Source organism: Antechinus flavipes, chromosome 1 (genome assembly GCF_016432865.1).
Source record: "Antechinus flavipes isolate AdamAnt ecotype Samford, QLD, Australia chromosome 1, AdamAnt_v2, whole genome shotgun sequence".
NCBI lineage: Eukaryota > Metazoa > Chordata > Mammalia > Dasyuromorphia > Dasyuridae > Antechinus > Antechinus flavipes.
The window spans coordinates 345,204,871-345,227,112 of record NC_067398.1 but is presented as its reverse complement, the minus strand read 5'-3'; the positions used below and the strand labels follow the sequence as shown (position 1 = coordinate 345,227,112).

The 22,242-nt window shown below is 37.4% G+C and overlaps 1 protein-coding gene across 2 annotated transcripts in view; it reads right to left on the bottom strand.

Annotated features, from left to right (window-relative positions):
• MTMR12 (myotubularin related protein 12) overlaps positions 1-22,242 on the bottom strand; it is a 137,127-nt gene that overhangs the window by 75,197 nt on the left and 39,688 nt on the right. For both annotated transcript variants that reach the window (XR_007949235.1, XM_051969554.1), the window contains exons 2-7: positions 18,550-18,610; positions 10,838-10,977; positions 9,050-9,122; positions 8,090-8,220; positions 6,175-6,268; positions 1,737-1,860 (exon numbers count right to left, since the gene is read on the bottom strand). Coding sequence is in view for 1 of the 2 variants with exons in the window: in XM_051969554.1 (XP_051825514.1) it covers positions 1,737-1,860; positions 6,175-6,268; positions 8,090-8,220; positions 9,050-9,122; positions 10,838-10,977; positions 18,550-18,610 (623 nt within the window). In the remaining variant the exon portion in view is untranslated. The remainder of the gene's footprint in view (positions 1-1,736; positions 1,861-6,174; positions 6,269-8,089; positions 8,221-9,049; positions 9,123-10,837; positions 10,978-18,549; positions 18,611-22,242) is intronic.

The following is a 22,242-nucleotide window of genomic DNA, read 5'->3' as shown; positions in this document are numbered from 1 at the left end:
GGACAATTTGTGACAAAGTATGACATATCTCAATAGGTGAAGAACTCATTATTAATCCCTTCTATTGCCTAATAAGTTATGGATTTATCTAACATTTTCTGAATGTTAAATAGGTTTCTGTAGTAGCTATCTTAAACTGGAATGCTCACAGAAGATTTTAATAAAGATGTGCTTTAGGAATAATAATGGTATTAATATTAGAAGGTAATATTTCTAGCAGTAGTAGTACTGTGAAAAGCTGTATTATCTCATTTGATCCCTGCAACAACTCTATGAGGTAGGTAGTGTTATTGTGCCCATTTTATAAGATGAAGAAATTGAGACTGAGATTAAAGGATTTGCCCAGGGTCCTAAACATCTAAGGCTAGGTTTAAAGAATAAACCTAAAGCCTGTATTTAATTAATAAATGAACATATATTTTTAAAAAGGGTGGAGGAGGAAAAACTGATACAAGCAGGAGATCCTTTATAAATCTAGTCATTTGGATAATCTGTCTAGATAACTTGTTTTAAGACACTATGTTCTTAACTTTTTTATGAAAAAGATCCCTTTGACAGAGTGGCAAAACCTCAAGGATTCCTAAGAATGATATTTTTAAATGTATACAATAAAATATAGAGGATTACAGAGGAAACCAACTATATTAATAAAAGCCAGCACCTATAAAGTATTTTAAAGTTTGCAAAGTGCTTTAATAACTACATTATTTTTATCCTCACATCAACTCTGGGAAATGGGTGCTATTATTACCCCCATTTTACAAATGAGGAAACTGAGGTACAGAGTGGTTAAGTGACTTGCCCAGAGTCCCACAGCTAGTGAGATTTAAACTCAGTACTTCCTGATTTCAAGCACAACATTCTAAACATTGGGCAACTTAGTTGCCTCTAATGATAAAAATCTTAAGAAAGTCAGTTCATAGACACCAGACTAAGAATTCCTGCTCTGGAGGGATCCTGGAAGAGGGCATACCTTAGGCTCATCCATCCAAACAACACAGGATCCAAGTCTCAAGTCATAATAATTTGATGGTTTTCTTTATTGCTTTTACTCTTACTTCAATAGTTCCTTTTAAAGATTTATATCTGGCCAAATGAAGAATGCGAGGAAAAAACTCCTGTCAGTATTCACTTCCTATATTAAGCCACATTTCTTGACATTTATTATAGATGGTATGTGCTAGGCTCAATGGTGAAAAATTATTTTAAAAATTTTAGTGTCAAGCTATTCAACTAAAGAGGTTTAGAGCACAAGACAAGGCTGAACAATGAGATGTGTGAGGTTCAGAGTCCACTGGAAACACTCAGGCCCCCTTCCAGAGAAGGTCATGGTTCAGGCAGTAACCAACCACAAGACTTGGTCACAGACATGCAAAGTCTACCGATTAACAGATCTCCTGGTTGAGAAAACCTCTCTGAGCAGAGAGACAGTATTTAACTGACCTCAAAACACTATAAGATGCTACAGTGATGATAGGGATTTAAGAGACCCTGTTAGCAGGGCCCTGAAGACCCTTTTAAGTGAGCATCAAGGACTAAGTTTTTAAAAGGCTTCGAGCTTCTGGAAACCAAAGGGGCTTAGGAGAGCAGCACGGGCAGTTACAGCCACAATTTCCATTCCAAGGTAAAAGAGGTTGTCCACTCGAATTCTGCATAGCATAATTTTGAAGTCTATACAATAACACCTTTTGGCATGTTCAAGGTTTTTTTTTTAAAGCACAATATTAAAACCTTACTTTTCACAGACTTTATAGCCTTCATTCGCACTCACTGCTTTGTACTTTATGTTTCCTTTTGTTCGTTCCAATTCCCAATGCCAATCTTTAATTGTGTCAAACATCACAGTTTGGTGTGGGGGGCCTGTGGTTAATAAAACAAAAATAATAGGATTAAAATGAGATTTTCATGAAGCACTAATATTGCAATTATATGAAAGAGAAATCTTAGATTTGAGATATGTCCATATCAACCAAATTTAACACTTAACTTTTATATAACCACTAATTTCTTACTCCTAATCTTACCCTGAAGGGTAGTACTGTTTAGTAAGAGGGAACTGAGGAATCTAGAACTCCTCACATAAAAATCTGTGTGACCAAAAGCAAGTCATTTACTCTCAGCAGTCTAGACAACTCTGTAGGAATGTAAATTACAGAGGAGCTGCTTTGAAGAAAGCAACTTTTACACCAGGGAGTTAATTCTTATACCAAAGAAGAAGTCAGGTCCAAATCAAAAAGGAACAAATTTTAATTCTATTTTCTTCATTAACAAATGATTGTCATTTCACATGACACAAAAAGATACTTTGAATGCTATTTTCCTCAAAACTCCACACCCAGCTACATTTTTAGCCAAATTACGCAATAACTGAGCTCCTCAAAGAGGAATTAAACACTGAAGAAAGGCTTGGCAGACACACTAAAACAATAAATGCATTAAAAAAAAAAAAAAACTTACTGCAATGTACAGAAAGACAAAAGGCTGATTTTGGCAAATTGTCAAATTTTTCATATTAAACCGCCCTTTATATTGGATGATAGATGCCACCAAAAGAGAATTTTCTAGTTTAGCAGCTATGGTACCTAGTTATACAATAGCACGTATCATTCCCTGGAAGTGAAATCAAGATTCCTGGGGATGAGTAAGGAGAAAGCAGTCATGTGACTATTGAGGCAACAGATGATCATCTCATTACCTCACCTGCCCGCTGCTCCATTTGTGAGTTGTGAAAAAGGAGCTAGAAGGGAGAGAAGTATCTGGCTGTGACCACGGGCAGGTAAGAACACTTGCCAAGACAGTCTCAGATGTTTTACTCAAACTGCAGTGAACCATTTGGTTCAAATGTCTAGAACTGCATATCTGAAAATAAAGAAGCTACTGAAGATTACAAGTCTGATAAAATCTGTGCCCTTCAGTTTGAATAACACCAGGGTAAGAGCACAAATAAAATGTTTATAGAATAATATGTATCAACCCCTCCACCCCCCCAAAAAAAACCCTTCCTCAATGGCTTGAACTGAACCAAGATACTAGCTTCCTTCATTTGCCCAGTTAGTAAAGTGAAACTTGTAAAAGGTCTCAAAGATTGTCACTCAGGTTCCGTAATTAAGTTTCCAGAGAGGCAAGTCTTTTTCCAAAAGCATAATGAAGCTATTAGAGAATCTTTGTGAAACACTTTAATGAATTATTAAGGCAAATAATGGTTTCAAAAGGTTGTTCAGACCAGAGATGTCAACTCACAGTCACAATGTGGCAAGGAATACAAGAACTGGATTCAAATGTGGTTGGGAAACATTTAACAAAATAAAAAATATATATAATACAACATAAATATGTTAATTTATAATTTTCTAAGTCAATTAAGTAGGGCAGGGATTGCTTCTATTTTGAGTTTGATACCAATGGTCTAGACTACAAAACTGCCTTTTCTTCAAATTCCTACATATACAATTTCTAACTTAAAATTGGTCAAACCACTTGCTAAATTTATTAACTATTTATATAAAATTCCTCAATGAGAGCATTAGATAAGAGATAAAGAGAGTAGGTATAAAAACTGTTAAGGAAGATTCTGGTCCTTCCAGCTAAGGGACATAAATTAGTACAGATGAATAAAATGGGCAGGGTCAATTGGGGTAATGTTCTTGGCATGCTGATCAACATATGTTAGGGTGGAGAGAAAGCTAAAAAACTGGCTAGGCGAGAAATATTCACAGATTGTGTTCAAATTCCAGGAATCAAGACAGAAAGCTAAAATAAAGCCAAGAAGGGCATGGAATTAATTCAAATAGAGTATAATTTCTCAACCAGCAAACTTTCTTTCCAATTAAATTACAATAATTGGGAAAAAAATTAACATCTCTCATGTAACTTTTTTCATATTAAAACAAGCTTTGTTCCATACATCCACATTATAATATCAACTAGCATTTATAATAATAACTCTAAGCACTAAAACTCTAAACCTTGAATGTTTTCTTAAACAAAACCAAATCAAATGATATTCAGCAGTTTTAGTGGATGTGAGCAAGGGTGTGCTAAAGCCAACTCAAGAAAACAAAAAAGAGTAGGAGGATGGCTAAGCAGTGCTTGCTTTCTCCATCACTCTGAGCAAATGCTCCAGCAAATCAAGCCACCTTGCAAACGCCAATTATTACATTTTCAGTGTATTTATAACAGAAAAATTAGCAAATGCTACAAATCAGGGTTTGATCTATTGTTTTATTGACAGTCTAGACTTAAGAAGGTGATGGACAAAATGTTAATAATTCAAAGCAAACTTGAAAGCATTATAGAAATTTTTTGCCTCTAAAGAGCTGGTCGTAACACACACGTGTGTGTGTGTGTGTGTGTGTGTGTGTGTGTGTGTGTGTGTGTGTTTGTGTATTTTAGGTTCAATCCTGCAATTTTATCAATAACTGACAATTGTTTGGCAACTTATGGGAATTTCACTGGAAATGAATGAAACATATATGGAATGCCTGGTTTGGAAAAATTCCCTCTATTAACATACGTTGACATCTTGATGTGAAAGACCCAGATTCACTCAGTCAGCAGGTGTCAAAGATGGGACTTCTTGGTCATCCAAACTAAAGTTTATAGTTTAACTGTCTAAAAATTGGTCTACATAAGTGATAGCCACCTACTACCTAGAATATAATCAGAATACCTCATGATCCAAGTTCATCACAAGTGCTCACACCATTACATTCTAGAATGTCCTTTAAGTGCCTTTGGAAACATTCACATCAAACCATATGCTACTTCCTTGACATATGTTTGAAAACTTATGGAGCCACTGGAAAACAAGTAACTCAGGACAAAGAATGCTTGGCAACCTGACTGATCTAGGTGACAACCCAAGAAAACAAAAAAGAGTAGGAGGATGGCTAAGCAGTGCTTGCTTTCTCCATCACTCTGAGCAAATGCTCCAGCTGCCAGACAGTCATAACTCCTCATTATGCTGACCACAACACCAACAACTAAATAGGCTGATTGCTCTCAGGAGAACTGGACTTTAGTGGGCCAAAGATCTGTCATCTTTTCCAAATTTTGTTTTTTGTCTTGGCTCCCTTCTTTAGAAAAACACTAACAATAGTTCTTTACCTGGGATTCATAAACTTTTTCTCTAAAAAATATTATAATTATATTTCAATATTTTTCTTTGTGATTTTATTCATTTTAAATGTTATTCTGAAAAAGGCTTCACCAGACTCTGAGTCCATGATACAAAAAAGGTTAAGTACCAATGAACAATAGCATTTTACACCAAGTTCATTTTTTAATATGTTCACATTTATTGTTCCAATTAATTCTGATTATTCAAAAGACTTTTAGCACGTAACTTATACTCACAGGAGTCCTCACACTACGGCCCACGGGCCAGATGCAGCAGCTGAGGATGTTTATCCCTCTCATCCAGGACTATGAAGTTTCTTTATTTAAAGGCCCACAAAACAAAGTTTTTGTTTTTATTATAGTCCAGCCCTCCAGCAGTCTGAGGGACAGTGAACTAGCCTCCTATTTAAAAAGTTTGAGGACTCCTGCCTAGAACTTTACAGATCAAGGCATTTTAAAAGGACAGAAAATTTCAAAGTAGCTGTTTTAATTTGTTTTTCTTTTTCTAAGTACACCGAGCTACAATTTACATAGTTTACTTTTCCTAGGAGTTAACCAACCTATTAAAAAGCTAAATTTTAAGAACAAAAGAATAATATACAATGAAGCAAAGAAAAGATGGAGAGACATGAATATGATGTCTTCTATTATTGTTTTCTTAAAACAGACATTTTCTGTCACATATTTGAAAACTCCCTGATATTCTGCTGGGCACATGATAACGTTTTGCTTTTCCTTTTTTGTCTTTCTTTTTTTATTTGTTTTTTTCTTATTTTTACTTAGTTTTAAATAAAAATTTTTAAAAGCTTAATGTTAGAGTTTAGTCATCAAATACCTACAGACAAAAATTTACTTTCCTTTGGCCTTAGCAACCTATAAAAACCAAAATTGAGACAGAAACCAAAACAAGAAGAGAAGAGAAAACAGGAATAAAGAAAGTATAATTTTGAGACTTTTTTCCCCTCTCTGATCCCTATTTCTACTTCCATTTGAGACATTAGAAGAAAAATATTACTTATCAGAGAGAGAGAGAGAGAGAGAACAGAAATCACATACCTGTATTATTTTGTTTAGCACTTGCATAGGAAAATAGAAACAATCGTTTAAGTAGTTTAGGAGCCTGGGTATGATGAATTATGCCACTGACAATCTAGGAAAAAAGTAGTTGCCATCAAGTTATTAAAAACTAAACATCTAAACATAGTTAAAATTTTGTCCAGGAAAATCACAGAGAAGAAAAGCTCATAGTTTTTGACTAGGCTAGAAACATACTTTAAAGAAGACAGCCCATGGCCCACTATGCAGTTCAGTTAGCCACATAAACCCAAGCTTCAAAAATAGCTCTCAGAGGTATCAGTAAGTGGTCAAATTGCCAAATACATGGACAAAAGTTTTGCAAACAATGTTTTTTTTCTTATTTAAATGCCAACCCAATGATTAATAAAATCTTATATATAATCTCAGATTCCAGACTGTTTATAGATTGAATAAAAAATTTAAGTTTAACCAAAAAAGCAATTTTTTTTGGTTTTTCATCTCTTGAGCTTTTTTTTTTTGTGTGTGTGTATGTAGGAAGGTAGACTAGAACAATAATAGAAGGTGTGGCTCTGGATTCAATCAATAAATATTTATTAAGCACCTACTATATACTAGATACCACGCTACATGCTGGGAATACAAAGAAAGATACATCCCTTCTCTCAAAGAGCTCAGTTTTATGGGGAACATAAGTGATTATATACACTGAATTAACTAGAAATAATTAATGGAAAAGACACTGGAATTAAGGGGGCCAGGTTCAAATTTCATTTTCACACTTACTATCCATGTGACTTTTATGCAATAACAATGATAAGCATTTTTTATAGTGTTTTACTTAAAATTATCACATGATCCAACAATCTTGTGAGGTAAATATTATTATTATTATTATTCCCATTTTACAGATGAGGAAACTAAGATAAAAGGAGGCTCAATGACCTTCCCCAACATCAAATCAATCCATCTTACTGCTTATTAGGAAAGTAGTTTGAAATTACTTACTACAATGATGATTTAAGGGTACTTGGGGATATCCAGTATCTAAAACATATCCCCACCATCACTCTCACCACTCAATATGAATAACAGTATTGATTACAAAAGTGAGTCTGAGATTAAGATGAATCTATCCAAACTTGTGTATCATACTAACCAGCAAACAACTAAAGAGTTGGGACAACATATGGATATTATTTATCAGAGACAGAAAACAAACAAATTGAATTCCCATCAGATTTCTATTGAAGTCTTAAACGTGAGATTAAAAAGTCTCACAATATGTTCTGCATCTTGTTAAGTGAAAATACAGAACTGTGATGAAAATAAAATGGTCCCAGTCATTTTTAAAATTTGCCCATATATGTCATATAACTTTTCTCTAGCTGTGGGCAGTTAAGGTTTATGGGGTCTCTAAAAGCATTGTCCTTTCTGTGAGATTCAACTTCCTTTATCTAACCTATAGTTTTCTCTTCCTCACCTTGATACTTCCTTTCAAGACTTCCATTTTTGCTTTTCCTTAAGTATCAAGGCCATAGATCTGTCAATTTCTAGTTCAGAAGCCAACAGTTGGGAGAGAGAAGATTGCTTCTCTTTTTAGCTTCTCACATGCAATGACCCTAACTGTCTTCATAGAGAACTATTTTGGCTTATCATGCCTGGAAAAGCACTGGTGAGCAAGATATAAGATGAATGAAGGCCCTCAGAAGTCAGCAGTATACTCTCTGGAAATGCATAAGTTGGCTTAATTGTATTTTGAGTACAGCCCAAATGCAACAATACATCATTGTATCATTTTTAAAAAATTGTCAGCATAAGCTGCTTTTTCTCCCCCTTTTGCAACATAAGCAAAATAAACACCCCACTCCCTCCCAGGATTCCAAGGGGAAAAAATTTAAGGGAAATAATTCTTCAAACAGATGCAAATAGTTACCCTTTTAACTTCCTCTTCCTTTGTGTACCTCAGGCAGAAGTGAAATACTCGGAGGTCTTTGCAATGGATGATGAGTTTTTCAGGGTATTTCTTCAATTGTCCAAACAATGGTTTTTTTTTCTCATCAAAAACTACCAAAAAAAAATCCTAGTCAGCATATCAGATGAGAAAAAGAAAATGGGTTGCAAAGGTGATAAATTAATAGAAGAATCAAGGCTGATTTTAACTTCCCAGAGTTAAACTCCCTTAAAAAGTGAGAGTGAATACAGCACTTTTCTCTAAGAAGATTCCATCAAGCAAGAGTTCTATTCATGCCCTGGTCTTTGAGGAGTCATGTTTCTTCATTCTGCCAGCTGTAACACCAGCAATTAACTAGACTGATCATTCTCAGAACTCAATTTCATTGATTTGAAGAAACCAGGATCCTAAAACCAAAAATTATTAAGCAAAGAGATCACCAGGGGAAAATCTTCCAATAGATGGTCCATATTCCTTAAGTGGAGGGAATGTATGAATATCTATTTCCTTACTTTTGTTCAGTTATTTAAGTTGTGTCTAACTCTTTGCAACCCTATTTGGAGTTTTCATGGCAGAGATATTGGGGTGCTTTGCCATTTCCTTTTCCAGCTCCTGTTATAAATGAGGAATTGAGGTGGTCAGGGCTAAATGATTTGCCCAGAATCCCACATCTAGAAAGTGTCTGAGACCAGATTTGAACTCATGCCATTCTAATCACTATGCCATCTGGCTGCCCTTCCTTTTTTTTAATGGGGCAGCTAAGTGGAGCAGTGATTAGATTTTCTTAATCTAATTTCTTACAGGCCTGGAGTCAGGAAGACCAGAGGTTCAACATCAGGCTCAGACACTTACTAGCTGTGTGACCCTGGACAAGTCTCATTCCCTGTCTGCCTCAGTTACCTATGTGTTATAACTTAAAACTCCATTGTAAAACACACTTACCTCCATAAATTTGGTCAACACAGTGCAACGTAATATCATTTTCTCCTATCACCTTATTCTTAAATTGGGGCTCCTAAAAGGAAAAAAAAGAACCATTCAATAGGAACAACAAATAAGTTAGAGTCCCTGATGTTCAGGACTATGAATGTACAGGTTGAGCACAGACTGAGCATCTTCCTCTTACAAATTCCAAGAATGATAGCAAGAAGCAACCACCCCTCTGGGTAAAACATTATGTAGCTGCACAGCACAGATAGCAAGCTAAAGAACTCTACCCTGTCCAAACATCCATGACTAACAATATGCACCCTGGCTGTTCCAAATAAGGAGATAGAGGGCCAAATGACATCCACTCTTATTTAATGGGAAGAGGTTAACATTTTTCCTCTATAAATTCTAGAAGTCATAGAATCCTCTCCACTTATAAAAGTGAGCAAACCCAAACTAAGAAAAAGGAGAAGAGACCAAAATGAGGCAGACTTGTAAACGTATTTTTCACAGACTTTCACAAGAGCTATGGAAGACTCTTAAGGAGAGGATGACATTCTTCACTAATACCATGGCCTTGAGCTTGACAAAGAGCAAGTTAAAACAGGAAGCAGGAAGTGGTCTCTACACCATGAACTGACCATTTTCCTTCATTCACAGTGTTTATTTCTTCATGTTGTTGACTCAGAGCACCTAATGCATGAGGGCAGGAACAGTTTCTTCCATCTTCCCTAGTGTCTAGCAGGGAATATTCTATGGGAACGTCTAAATTTTGGTGGAGGCATTCTCTTGTTAGTGAGCACTTCACCTATCTCCATGCCACACATAACGGATCTTGTATCTGTTGTCCCACAGATCCACTCTACAAGGCAGGATGTTTTGGAAACCTTTCTGAAACTGTTAATGTTTTTATGTACATCTGTGTAGCATTTAGATTGTTATCTAGCATTTACACTCTTTCTGTTATTGTTTGCTTGCATTTTTGTTTTTCTTCCCAGCTTATTTTTACCTTCTTTCCAAATCCGATTTTTCTTGTGTAGGAAGACAACTGTATAAATATGTATACATATAATGTATTTAACATACACTTTAACATATGTAACATGTATGAGACTGCCTGCCATCTAGGGGAGGGAGTGGAGGGAAGGAAGAGAAAAGTTGGAACAGAAGTGAGTGCAAGGAATAATGTTGAAAAATTACCCATGCATATGTTCTGTCAATAAAAAGCTATAATGAAATAAATAAAGCTGCTTCAAAAAGTTAAAAAAAAAAAAAAAAGATTGTCTGTTATCCTTCATTCTCACAACACATTCTACCCAGCTTCTTTCCTACTCATATATATTCCTGAGAATAGCTCTTGTTTACACCATATTCACACCTAAGATATTATTTGTGACAGATTGATTACTAGGACTTGGCCAATACAAGGCAGTCTGTAAATGATAGTAGCAGAAAGTTTCATAGGATCCTGGAAGATAAAGGAATATAACGTAAGGAGAGAATTTTTTGCCTTTCTCTGCATGCCTCATGTTCACAGTAAGAAATTTTTGATTGACTAGTGAAGACAGGAGATAGAAAAAAATTCTCTATGTGTATTGGTGAGAGAGAGACAAAGAGACAGACAGAAAAAGAGACAGGGGGGGGAAGGGAGGAAGAGAGGGAGGGAGGGAGGAAGAGGGAGAAGAAGAGGGAGGGGGAGAGATATATACATATATATACATATATATACATATATATGTAAACTAGAAGCTAGAAGATTCTTTAAGAGATCATTGCAACATGTCTAAGATATCTTCATACATTATCATACAATGTAGACTCATCTCCAAGGAAGGCAATCTTGAAGTCTGTGCAAACGAGCTTTCCACAAATTCCATGCTGACCTGAATCGTCCTGGATACACTTAAGGACTGTGCTGGCTTCACAAAGCAATTGTTCACCTAATCAAAAAACAAAATAAAATCATGAATTTTTCATGAACAGTATAAAAAACTAAAGGTTTACAGTTTTACCTTAGCTAAAAACAAAAATGTGCCCACACATACAGTGTTTCTATATGTGAAAATGCTATTAACTCAATTTTTTCCCTACTGGATTGTGATGGGATGAAAATTTTTTGAGAGAGACTTAATTATGCCAAAAATAATCAAGCACCGAGATAAGCAAAATCAAAACGGACTAATAAATCTGTGATGGATATTTTCCTGGATAAGGCTAACTTTAAGATTTGGAAGTTTCTAAGGAGATGGTATTCATCAAGCCTACACCATATCAAGAAGACATGGGAGTAAGACTGATAGTAACTCTTTTTAGATCAGACAGAAATTCCACAAAATTTCTCCCCCATGTTACTGAAAGATTAAGTTAATATCTTGCTACTATTTTTATAATCTAGATTCTTCAATCACTTTTATAGCCACATTTTCTGTTTGGGCAAAGGAGGGGAATCTGACAAAGTCTTCCTGGCTTCTGGATTGGAAGGTGCAACTGGATAGCTGAGGCTTGAGGCAGAGCAGCTTCTTGCAAAATCACCAAAATCACTTGGGAGTTTGGCTTTAAGAACGAGTAGAAGGGCAGGTAGGTGGCACAGTGGTTAGAGCACCAGCCCTGAAGTCAGGAGGACTTGAGTTCAAATCTGACCTGACACTTAACACTTCCTAGCTATGTGACCCTGGGCAAGTCATTTAAATCCAATTGTCTCAGGGGGGAAAAAAAGAATAAGGAGCACAGCACATGCAAAAAGTACAGAAGTAGAGCTGTCTACTCCCAAAAAGAAAACCTCATGTTTTCTGGAGGTCCATCATGAATGGTAGGAAAAAGGAATGATATATGGTGAAAGATTGGAGATTCAGTATAATGAGGAAGGGGAGGGAACTATTTCTTCTAAAAAGACAATTCCCTTATAAATACTCACCTCTCCTCCAATCATTCCTGAATACATACATACAAAAGGAATGAAGATAACAATAAGAAAACAAAATATCCTCTTTACAAAATCTTGTGGTGTCATTAAAACTGTCCCTCCTTCACTTAGTACTCCATATAAGACAAGAAACAAATTTTTGATGTCCCAGAATTGACAAAACACAGACCAGCTTTAATTTTCCTTCTATTAGGAGGTTAAATAATTGCTCTGAGTTTAAAGAATAAGGCAACAAAGGAAGTGTTTATCCAATGAAGATTCATCTAATAGTTCACTCTCTGGAAATAGTAGTGTTTGGGAAAAATACACACACACACACACACACACACACACACACACACAGAATTCAGTAATGTATTCAGTATTCAAATTAGCTCTAGAAAAGGCTCTTTAGGTAAGCTAAAAGGATACTTGTTTAAAAAAAAAAAAAAAAAAGCTTCCCAATAAACGGGGAAAACATTTTTTACAGTTAAAGGTTCTAATAAAGGCCTCATTTCCAAAATATTTAGAGAACTGACTCTAATTTAATCAAGCCATTCTCTAATTGATAAATGGTCAAAGGCTATGAACAGACAATTTTAGGATAAAGAAATTGAAACTGTTGTCTACTCATATGAGAGTGTTCCAAATCATTATTGATCAGAGAAATGCAAATTAAGACAACTCTGAGATATCACTACACACCTGTCAGATTGGCTAGAGTGAAAGGGAAAGATAATGCGGAATGTTGGAGGGGATGTGGGAAAACTGGGACACTGATGCATTGTTGGTGGAATTGTGAACTGATCCAACCATTCTGGAGAGCAATTCGGAACTATGCTCAAAAAGTTATCAAACTGTCCATACCCTTTGATCCAGCAGTGTTTCTACTGGGCTTATAACCCAAAGAGATACTAAAGAAGGGAAAAGGACCCACATGTGCCAAAATGTTTGTGGCAGCCCTGTTTGTAGTGGCTAGAAGCTGGAAAATGAATGGATGCCCATCAATTTGAGAATGGTTAGGTAAATTGTGGTATATAAATGTTATGGAATATTATTGTTTTGTAAGAAATGACCAGCAGGATGAATACAGAGAGGACTGGAGAGACTTACATGAACTGATGCTGAGTGAAATGAGCAGAATCAAGAGATCATTATATACCTCAACAACGATACTGTATGAGATGTATTCTCATGGAAGTGGATTTCTTCGACAAAAAGGAGATCTAATTCAGTTCCAATTGATCAATGATGGACAGAATCAGCTATACCCAGAGAAGGAACACTGGGAAATGAGTGAAGACCCCAATATAGCATTTCCACACCTTCTGTTATTGTCTGCTTGAATTTTTGTTTTCCTTCTCAGGTTATTTTTTACCTTATTTCTAAATCCGATTTTTTTGTGCAGCAGGATAACTGTCATATATTGGATTTAACATATACTTTAATATATTTGACATATATTGGATTACTTGCCATGGAGGGGAAGGAGGGAAGGAGGGGAAAAGTTGCAACAGAAAGTTTTGCAAAGGTCAATGCTGAAAAATTACTCATGCATATGCCTTGTAAATAAAAAGCTATAATAATAAAAAATTACAGGAAAAAAGAAAATTAAAAAAGATTTTTAATCTTTTTTTTTAAGTAACTTTTTATTGACAGAACTCATGCCAGGGTAATTTTTTACAGCATTATCCCTTGCACTCACTTCTGTTCCAATTATTCCCCTCCCTCCCTCCACCCCGTCCCCCAGATGGCAAGCAATGACTTTAAATCTTAAAAAATGTTATAAAAGTAAATGTCAAAATCTAATAAATGAATTTTTAAAAAGAAAAAAAAAAGAAAACCAAAAAAATTAAAAATTGAAAAAAAGGTTCCTGTGATTTGATCCCCCTGGAATGATTTCAGTAAGTCATTCCAGTCAAACAGAAGGACACTATACTGTGGCTGTAATACTTTAAACTAAAAATTAGTATAAAGCAAGTATTAGGAGGATTTATAATTTTTATAATACAAATCCAGTAGGAGATAATATTTTGAAGTATGGTATAGAGCTGCAAAGTACATGCTAATTTGTGGGTACAAGGGTAAAATTCTTTTCAAAGAGGGAGAACATGGCAGAGTGCTGGCTTCAGAATACACACTTGCTATGTAATTCTAAACAAGTCCCTAGAGGCACTCTTAGACTCAAAGTTGCAAATCTGTAATGACAGAGGTGAACTTCTTCCACCAATGAAATCACAATTCCAAACCAAACAAAAGAAAAACAATCTTTTAAATTCTAAGTTGTCTAAGAGAAATGGCACTCCTAAAGACACTGTGAAACATGATAGAGATTTAGGGTTTTTCTGCGAGCTCCTGGCTGTCTTGAATCAATTTGGCTTAGTGGTGAACAGGAGAAATCGCTAGATATACTGAAGTCAAGTTGGCTAATGGAGATCCCACATATAGTAGAGGAAGCTAGTTGTGCTATGGACAGCAGGTTTGGAGTCAGGAAGACCTGACTTCAAATTCATCCTCACTTACTAGCTATGTAACCACGGCCAAGTCACAACTTCTGTCTGCCTCAGTTTCCTCAATCATAAAATCGGAATAATAACAGCATCTCCCTCCCAGGGCTGCCATGAGGATTCAATGAGAGAATATTTGTAAAGTACCTCTCAGAGAGCCTGGCAGAGAGTAGGTACCATATAAATGCTAATTTATTAGTAGAGATTAGAGAGTGGTCCTGGCAATAGCTGAAGTTTCTTTCTCTACAAAAAGAGATGTAAAGATGAACTTCTATCTACTCTGTATATATGCTGCATGTGCCAAGTTATTAACATGTTTTTCCATTATTATAATACAAGCTTCTTGAGAAAAGGGATCATGTATTTATCTTTCTTTGTATCCCGAGCACTTTGCACAGTGCCTGTAATACAGTAAGTACTTAATAAATGTCTGTTATTTGACTGAGAATATGTATACCTGCTCTAAGTGCTAATCAGTCACAGACCTGGGGGCAAGTTGTTGTTCCTTAACATGTTCTAAGAGGAAAAGAATAAGGAGTAGCTGATGTCATTACATTCATGGCTCTCTGCAGAAATATTCTCACTAAGGCAAGGTAACAAGTTGCTCTTAGGTCTAAAGAGTCAGGAAAACAAAGGTTAATTCTGGTGCAGAATTATTCCCATTTCCTTACCCTAATGTCCCAGTCACGAAGAAGTCTAGTCTATAGTGGGAATGGAATGAACTGATCAACATAAAACCCCTTTCTCTTCCCATAAGAGGCACTGCTTCTCAATCATGACACTTAGGTATAGGCATTCAGTTTTCAAACCACCTCCTGAAAAAGATAGAGGTGGAAGACTATGACAAAGGCTCCCAGTACTTTAAAATCCTAACAAGTAAAAAAATTCCACTAAGACTCTTTTCGGTTATGCTTCCCCCAAGAACAGGTAAACTTGTGATCTGAAATACTTGAAACTTGGGTCTCTTCACTGGGCTCTCAGAGAGAATACAACCTGGGATGCAGCTGTGCCGGAGCCCACTGGCGGCAAGGCTGGGGCATTCCATTCCTGTCTCCTTGCTAGGCTCCTGGAGGCTCCCAGGACAAACACAGTCACGCCTTGCTTGTCAGACTACATATTTATTAAGTTCCTACTAAGTACCAGTCCCTGTGCCACGCTAAACAAAGAAGGCAAAAACAATCCCTGCTCTAGAGGAAATCACAATGTAATGGGGAGACAAAATGCAAACTATACACAAACAAGCTATAAGAGGATAAGTTGGTAATTTTCTACTGAGGGAAGGCACTAGCATTAAGAGAGATTGGGTAAAGGCTTCTTGTAGAGGGCAGAATTTTAATTAAGACTTGAAGGAAGCTAGGAGATGAGAATGAAGAATAATAGTTCAAGTGTGGGGTGTAGACAGCCAATCAAGGGAACAGCAAGGAAGCAAGTGCTACTGAATTGTGTAGTACATGGAGGAAAGAAAAGGGAGGTATAAGGTATAAGAAGATTGAAACTGTAGAGGACTCAATAGCTCCTGCAACCCTACTAGGTTCCCAGGGAGACCAGACCCCCAGGTGAGGACCCCCAGTACACAAAGAAGGAGGCTAGGTAATGAAGGACCGGCTGTGCTGAGAAATAGAGGGCCTGACTCTGGAGGAAATTGTGAACCTTCTTATTTCTTCCATCAGCAATTGTCATCCCATCCAGAGGTACTCTAGGCTCGCCCCCCCAACAATTAGCATTGCCCTGTCCCAGAGATACTGAACCCCCAACCACTGAGGAACAAACCCTTATGCCCAATGCTGGCCGCCTGGCCCCCCAACCCCCTTCTCCTCGGTGTGTCCCCTCTGTATCTGCCAGCCCTGTGCCCTGGGCTCCGTGGTACTCTGACTGAATGAGTCTTCCCCCCAGACTGCCCCACTCGTGGCCCCTCCTCTCGTCTCCCTGACTCGTTACTTCCAGGGAAGAGCTGTGTTCGCCTTCTCCAGCCTCCCACTGCCACCAATCAGCATCTCTTCTCTGGCACTGATGCTGCCCAAGTTCCTCCCTCAGTCCAGACCTCGCACTCTGAGGGAAACATGGAAGGCCGCGTGTGCCAGGCCAATCCAGCCTCTGCCAGCCCTTGGCCACCACCTCAGAGCCTGCCCACAAGAGCTCTGGGAGAAGCAGGGCTCCCGGGGAGGGAAGTGCCCATGAGGAGAGGCCCCTCCCTCATCGCCGTCACCACCGCCTGCGGCGCGCCCATGGGAGCGGCAGGCCTTCCTTCTGGCTTCCAGCCTAGCCTCTGCAGCATCCCCCGGGACAACAGCCCTTTCAGAGACGTCACCTGGCTACGGCGTCCCCAGCTGCTGACGGAGAGGGAAACCAAATCCCCATCACCGAAGGCCTGGGCAACCTCAGACAGCTCACCATCAGAAGCAGGTAGGACTTCATTGGTGGAAGTGGTGTTAAAGAAGACACCCTGCTGTCTCCTTTGCCACAGTACTCTAAGGGCAGTGGGAACTTTTCACCAGACTTCCAGGTGACCCCTCTCATATGTGTTGCTTCCCCCCACTGGAAATTGAACTCGAGATATGGGCAATCTTGCCTTTCTATGTTGATCAGCAGCACTTAGCACAGTACTTTACACATAATTAAATGCTTTAATAAATTTCATTCATTCATTCATCCTGCTAACCATTATCTACCAATCACCAAGACATCCCTCTTTCTAATGAGTATAGTGTCTGGCTCATCATTTCCTCTTCACCCCAACCCCTGCCCTCATGTAAGGAACTTCAACATTCGTGATAAATACTCAAATAGTCTGACTTCTAGTTCTTCATGGCTTGTTTCACCCAGGCTAAAATAGGGAAAGTCATACCCTTCGTGGCATTCTACTTTGGATGCAAGAATCCCAGATCCCAGATCTAAACTGTTATCAGTAGAGGAAGTTTCACAATTGAAGACTAAATGTTACTTTCAATACATTTCTCCCATATGCCCCCTTTTCTCCTCTCACTCAGTCTCCTTTATATCTCTCTCTCTCTCTCTCTCTCTCTCTCTCACATACATACACACAAACAAAATGCCAATCAACAAACTCCCATAGTTCATCATCACTCTAAGACCAATACAAGATTCTCTGACTTGGACATCTCTTCATACAGGTCAGAGCTCTCATCTACTCTTCCAATCTTTTTAAACCTTCCTTTTCTGTGAAGTGAATGGCACACACTTACCTGCTCTTGCGTACAAGATACCACTCCACCTCCTGACTTTTGGCATTTTCATTCGCTTACCTACCGTGTTTGAAATTCTCTTCCACCTTGTTCCTACTACCTAGCTTTCTCTAAACCTCAGCTACAATTCCACTTTGTGCAATTTTCCTCAGTTACCCTTTATAATGTTAGTGTTTGTTGATTATAATTATGATTTATAATAATAATTTCCAACTTATTTTTGTAGATAGTTTATTTGCACATAATTGATTAAATATTGTCTTCCTTATTAGATTATAGACTACTGAACAGAAGCACTGTTTTTGTTTTTCTGTGTATCCTTAGCATTTAGCACAGTGCCTGTCACAAATAAAAAATACTCAATGATTATTGACTTCAAAAAAAATTTTTTTTTGGCTAAGGTAATTGGAGTTAAGTGACTTGCCCATGGTCACACAGCTGGGAATTGTTAAGTGTCTGAGGCCAGATTTGGACTCAGGTTCTCCTGACTTCAGGGCTAGTGCTCTGTCCACTGCACTATCTAGCTGCCCTTAGGAATAAGCGTTTATATAGCACCTTCTGATTTTGTTCTGCTCAAATTATAAGTTAGGAAAAAAAAGGATAGCAAGCTGGAGCCCCATACCAAAAAAAAGCTAAGATACGTATGGTGCAAAGGGTTTACAATAAGGTGGAGGATAACAGGGAGGAGAAACAAGAGTCTGCTCTCCTGTCAGAGAAATGAAACACACAGACTTAGATATGTATTTACTGAACTAGCTACTCCTGCAATTTAGCTATGCATCCTCATTCAGGCTACAAGCCCTTGATTGAAGACAAAGGAGTGTATATATAGTAACATCAGAAATGAGGTAATTTATTTGTTGATCAAGATGTATATACAATCCTAACAAAGCCTGTTACCTGGTAACAAGTGAAGATTTACTTCCTTCTCTGTTATTTCCTTTTCGTTTGTGTGTATTTCCTAGAAGAGAGAGAAAAAATGGTCATTAAGCTTGGAAAAAAACAATATGAAGTTATGCTGTGAAGATAGTGTACCTAGCTTAGCAAATAATATCACACCACTCTGCTGCTTTGTTCATTAGGCCATAAACAATGATTTTGGTTGGCAAGTGTCAGACAAGTCTGAATATTTCAAATCTGTCCCAATATGTTGAAATTATTTGTTTTAACTGAAAGATTTTTAACATCCGTCTCTTTAAAATATTGTTTAATAAACATAAATGCAAAGTTTGTATAGAAAGGCAAGCAAACCTAACCCAACTAATGTGGAATACTTCTGAACCCAAAAATGGCTGTTTTGAGTCCATGGTTTTAAGCTCTAGAAAATAAAAGATTCTCTTTGACAGTGAAAAAATGCTCTTAAGAACATGAAAACAAATTAACAAAGCAGGGAAAAGCTGATGTTTCTAAGATTACATGTGGTCACATTATAACTGGTAAATTTGTCAACCAATATCTTTTTTCAATGACAAAGTCTAGCCTTTACAGGTAACAGAGAAAGAGCAAAAGTAGTTTATTTTTAAACTAAATTAATAAAAAAGAAGATAGAGAATAGCTCCAAGGTTTAGAGCAATGAAAGGAATGTTGAATTACAAAGATAATAAAAAATTAAAACATTCTGGAGATAGAGATCTTCAAGATCATTCAATATAATTCCCTCATTTTATAGGCAAGGAAACATAGTACATTAGTAGTAGAACCAAGATTAGAACTCAGATCTCTTGGCTCCGGGTCTAAATTTTTTTTTTAATTTTTCTTAAAAAGAAAGTAAAATAACTTTACCAAGGGTGAGATAGAGATGTAAACATTTATATGATACCTACTATATGACAAGGACTGTGATAAGGACTGTGTTAAGTGCTTTTCAAATATTACCTAATTTGATTCTCACAATAATCCTGGAAGTGGGTACTGTTATTATTTATATTTTACATTTGAGAAACTGAGGCAAACAGAGAATAAGTAACTTGACCAGAATCACACAGCTAGTCTTCCTGACTAAAGGCCCAGTCTGCTATCCACAGTTTCATTTAACTTTCCCCATTAGGAAGGGGAGCAGCAGTCATTTGGACCTCAATACAGTATAGTCTTTCAAGGTATTTAAAAAACATCTTCATTGAGTAAGAGGGCTGGAAGAATTGATAAAACATGAATACTTGAATTAAGTGAGTCTGTTTTGTCTAAGGTAAAACAGTCTGCAAAGACCAGTACCATTATCTATCTTCTCACCTTCCCACCTATCCTCCTCACAGATCCTTAAAAATATCAACTCTACCAAATGATTTATTTTTCTTTTCTTTCCTGTACAAGCCATGAGCAAACTGAGGTAAAGTGAGTAGAATGGAGATGTCAGCAAGGAGGTACCTGTAATCCACTCTTTATAAGTAAGAAACAGAAACCATGGATGTTTTAAACAGTACTAAAAAATGATAGGACAAAAGGAAGGTGATTTTCTATAGAACAAGAAAGCCCCCTGAGAGAAGGCTATGTTAGTCCAAGTCAGGAAATCAGTCATATCCTCCAGCACAGAGGTTACCAGCTGCTTGCTACCCATATTTCATTCTACTTTTGAGAATGAGGTAAATGAGCAACTGTTGGCAAGAACTTCAAGATTATAGAATTACACTAATGGGGAAAAAACCTGACTCCGATGTGCTTACAAGTCCCATGGATAGTAGTAAATCAATCAATCAATAACTGTTTATGAAACATTTACTATATATGAAGCATTAAGGACACAAAAAGATACCTGCCCTTGAGAAGCCTATAATTTAATGGAAGAGACCATATGCAAGAACACACACACAACAAACAGCTTAAGGAGGAAATAATTACAAAGGGTTGGCAAGATTTCCTGTAAAAGGTGAGATTTTTTTAGTTAGGACTTAAAGGAAGCCAGGGAGGTCAGGAGTTGGAGCAAGGCAAGTATAGGGGAAAACCAGAAAAAAGCCCAGAACCAAGAGATGGCCATGTTACAGATCCAAGAGTGCACACATGATGGAGAGGAAGGTGTAAGATGCCTGAAAAGGCAGGAGGCGTGGTTATGAAAGGCTTTCAACAGCAAGCAGGAACTTGTATTTGATCCTGGAGCCAGTAGGAGTTCACTGAGAAGGTGAAGTGGTCAGAGCTGCACTTGAGGAAAATCTCTTCAGTGGTGAAACAGGAGGGACAGGAGTTGGAGAGCCCTGAGCAGGCCGTCCCACCACGCCCCAGAAGGGGAACCATGAGGACCAGCACCAGGGCCGTGCCAGCGGGGGCGGCAGGCCTTGGCAGCAGCTTGCAGATGGGCTGGGAAGGAAGTAGGGTGACTCCTGCATGAGCCGAGGGACTGCCCTCAACAGTCACAGGCGAAGAGAGAGGGCAGGAGGGCTCTGACTATTTTGAACATACCAAGTTTTAACTGGACATCCAGTTTGAGCTGTCTGTAAGGCAACTGGAGATCTGAGATGGAAGGATAGTAGAGATTTGGGGGTAGGAAAGACAGACTTGAAAATCATCAGCACAGAGATGGTAACTAAATCCATGGAAGCTGGTGAGCTTCCTAAGTGAAGAAGAATAGAGGGAGAGAGAAGAACCCTGGGAAATACCCATAGTTGGAGGGCATGACCTGGAAGAGAATCCAGCAAAGGAGCCAGAGAAGCAGCGGTGGGCTAGGAGGAGAACCAGGAGAGCGGGTACAACAGAGACTGGATTTAAACACAGAAGCTCTGATTCCAAAGGCAGGTCCCTTTCCAAAGACCACACTGACCGCTTCAAAGACCCACATCATTATATGCATAGATAGCTAAATGGCAAAATGAGTAAGAGTGTTAGAGGAAGTCAGGAATATAGGAATTCAGATTCTGCCTCAGACTTTTACCAGCTGAGTAGCAAGCCATTTAATTTTTCTCAGCCTCATTTTCCTCATCAACAAATTGGGGAATAACAATAACACCTATCTCACTTCCAGGATCCAATGAGATAATAAATTTAAGCATTTGGTAAATCTTAAAGTGCTCTATAAATAGTAATCATCAGCATCATCAACATTACTATTATATTTATTTCTATACTACATCTTTAATTCATCAAAATAACTGTTCCTCATAACAACCATGATGATGATGAAACTTAGTCAAAGAAAAAAAATCAGATTAGGTTCATACAATGTTTAAAAAGGTAATAAAGTATATAAAAACATAGGAAATTAATATTATTATTAATTTAATTTTAATATTATATACAGTTTTAGATATATTTTTTAAGCCGGTATAAAAATCTGGCACTTGTGAGCCTTTTTACTACCTGGATAGTCCATCTCTAAAGCTCCAGATTACTTCTTCAATACAACTCAGCACAAAAAGTATGGTTATGCATAAGTTACATACTTATGTATAACTTAAGTTTAAATAACACAAAGCTAAAATAACAATAATAATAATAATAAAAGAACAGAGTCTAGATAAACAGAAAGCAAATGGATTAAGAGGACACTGGGCTAAGAATCAGCATTTCAGGTGAGAAGATTATGAACTGTTCTGATATCATGAATTTCTGGCCTGGTACAAGCAACCAACTTTCTAGATGAACATGAGCCAGGCAGCAAGCTTCTAT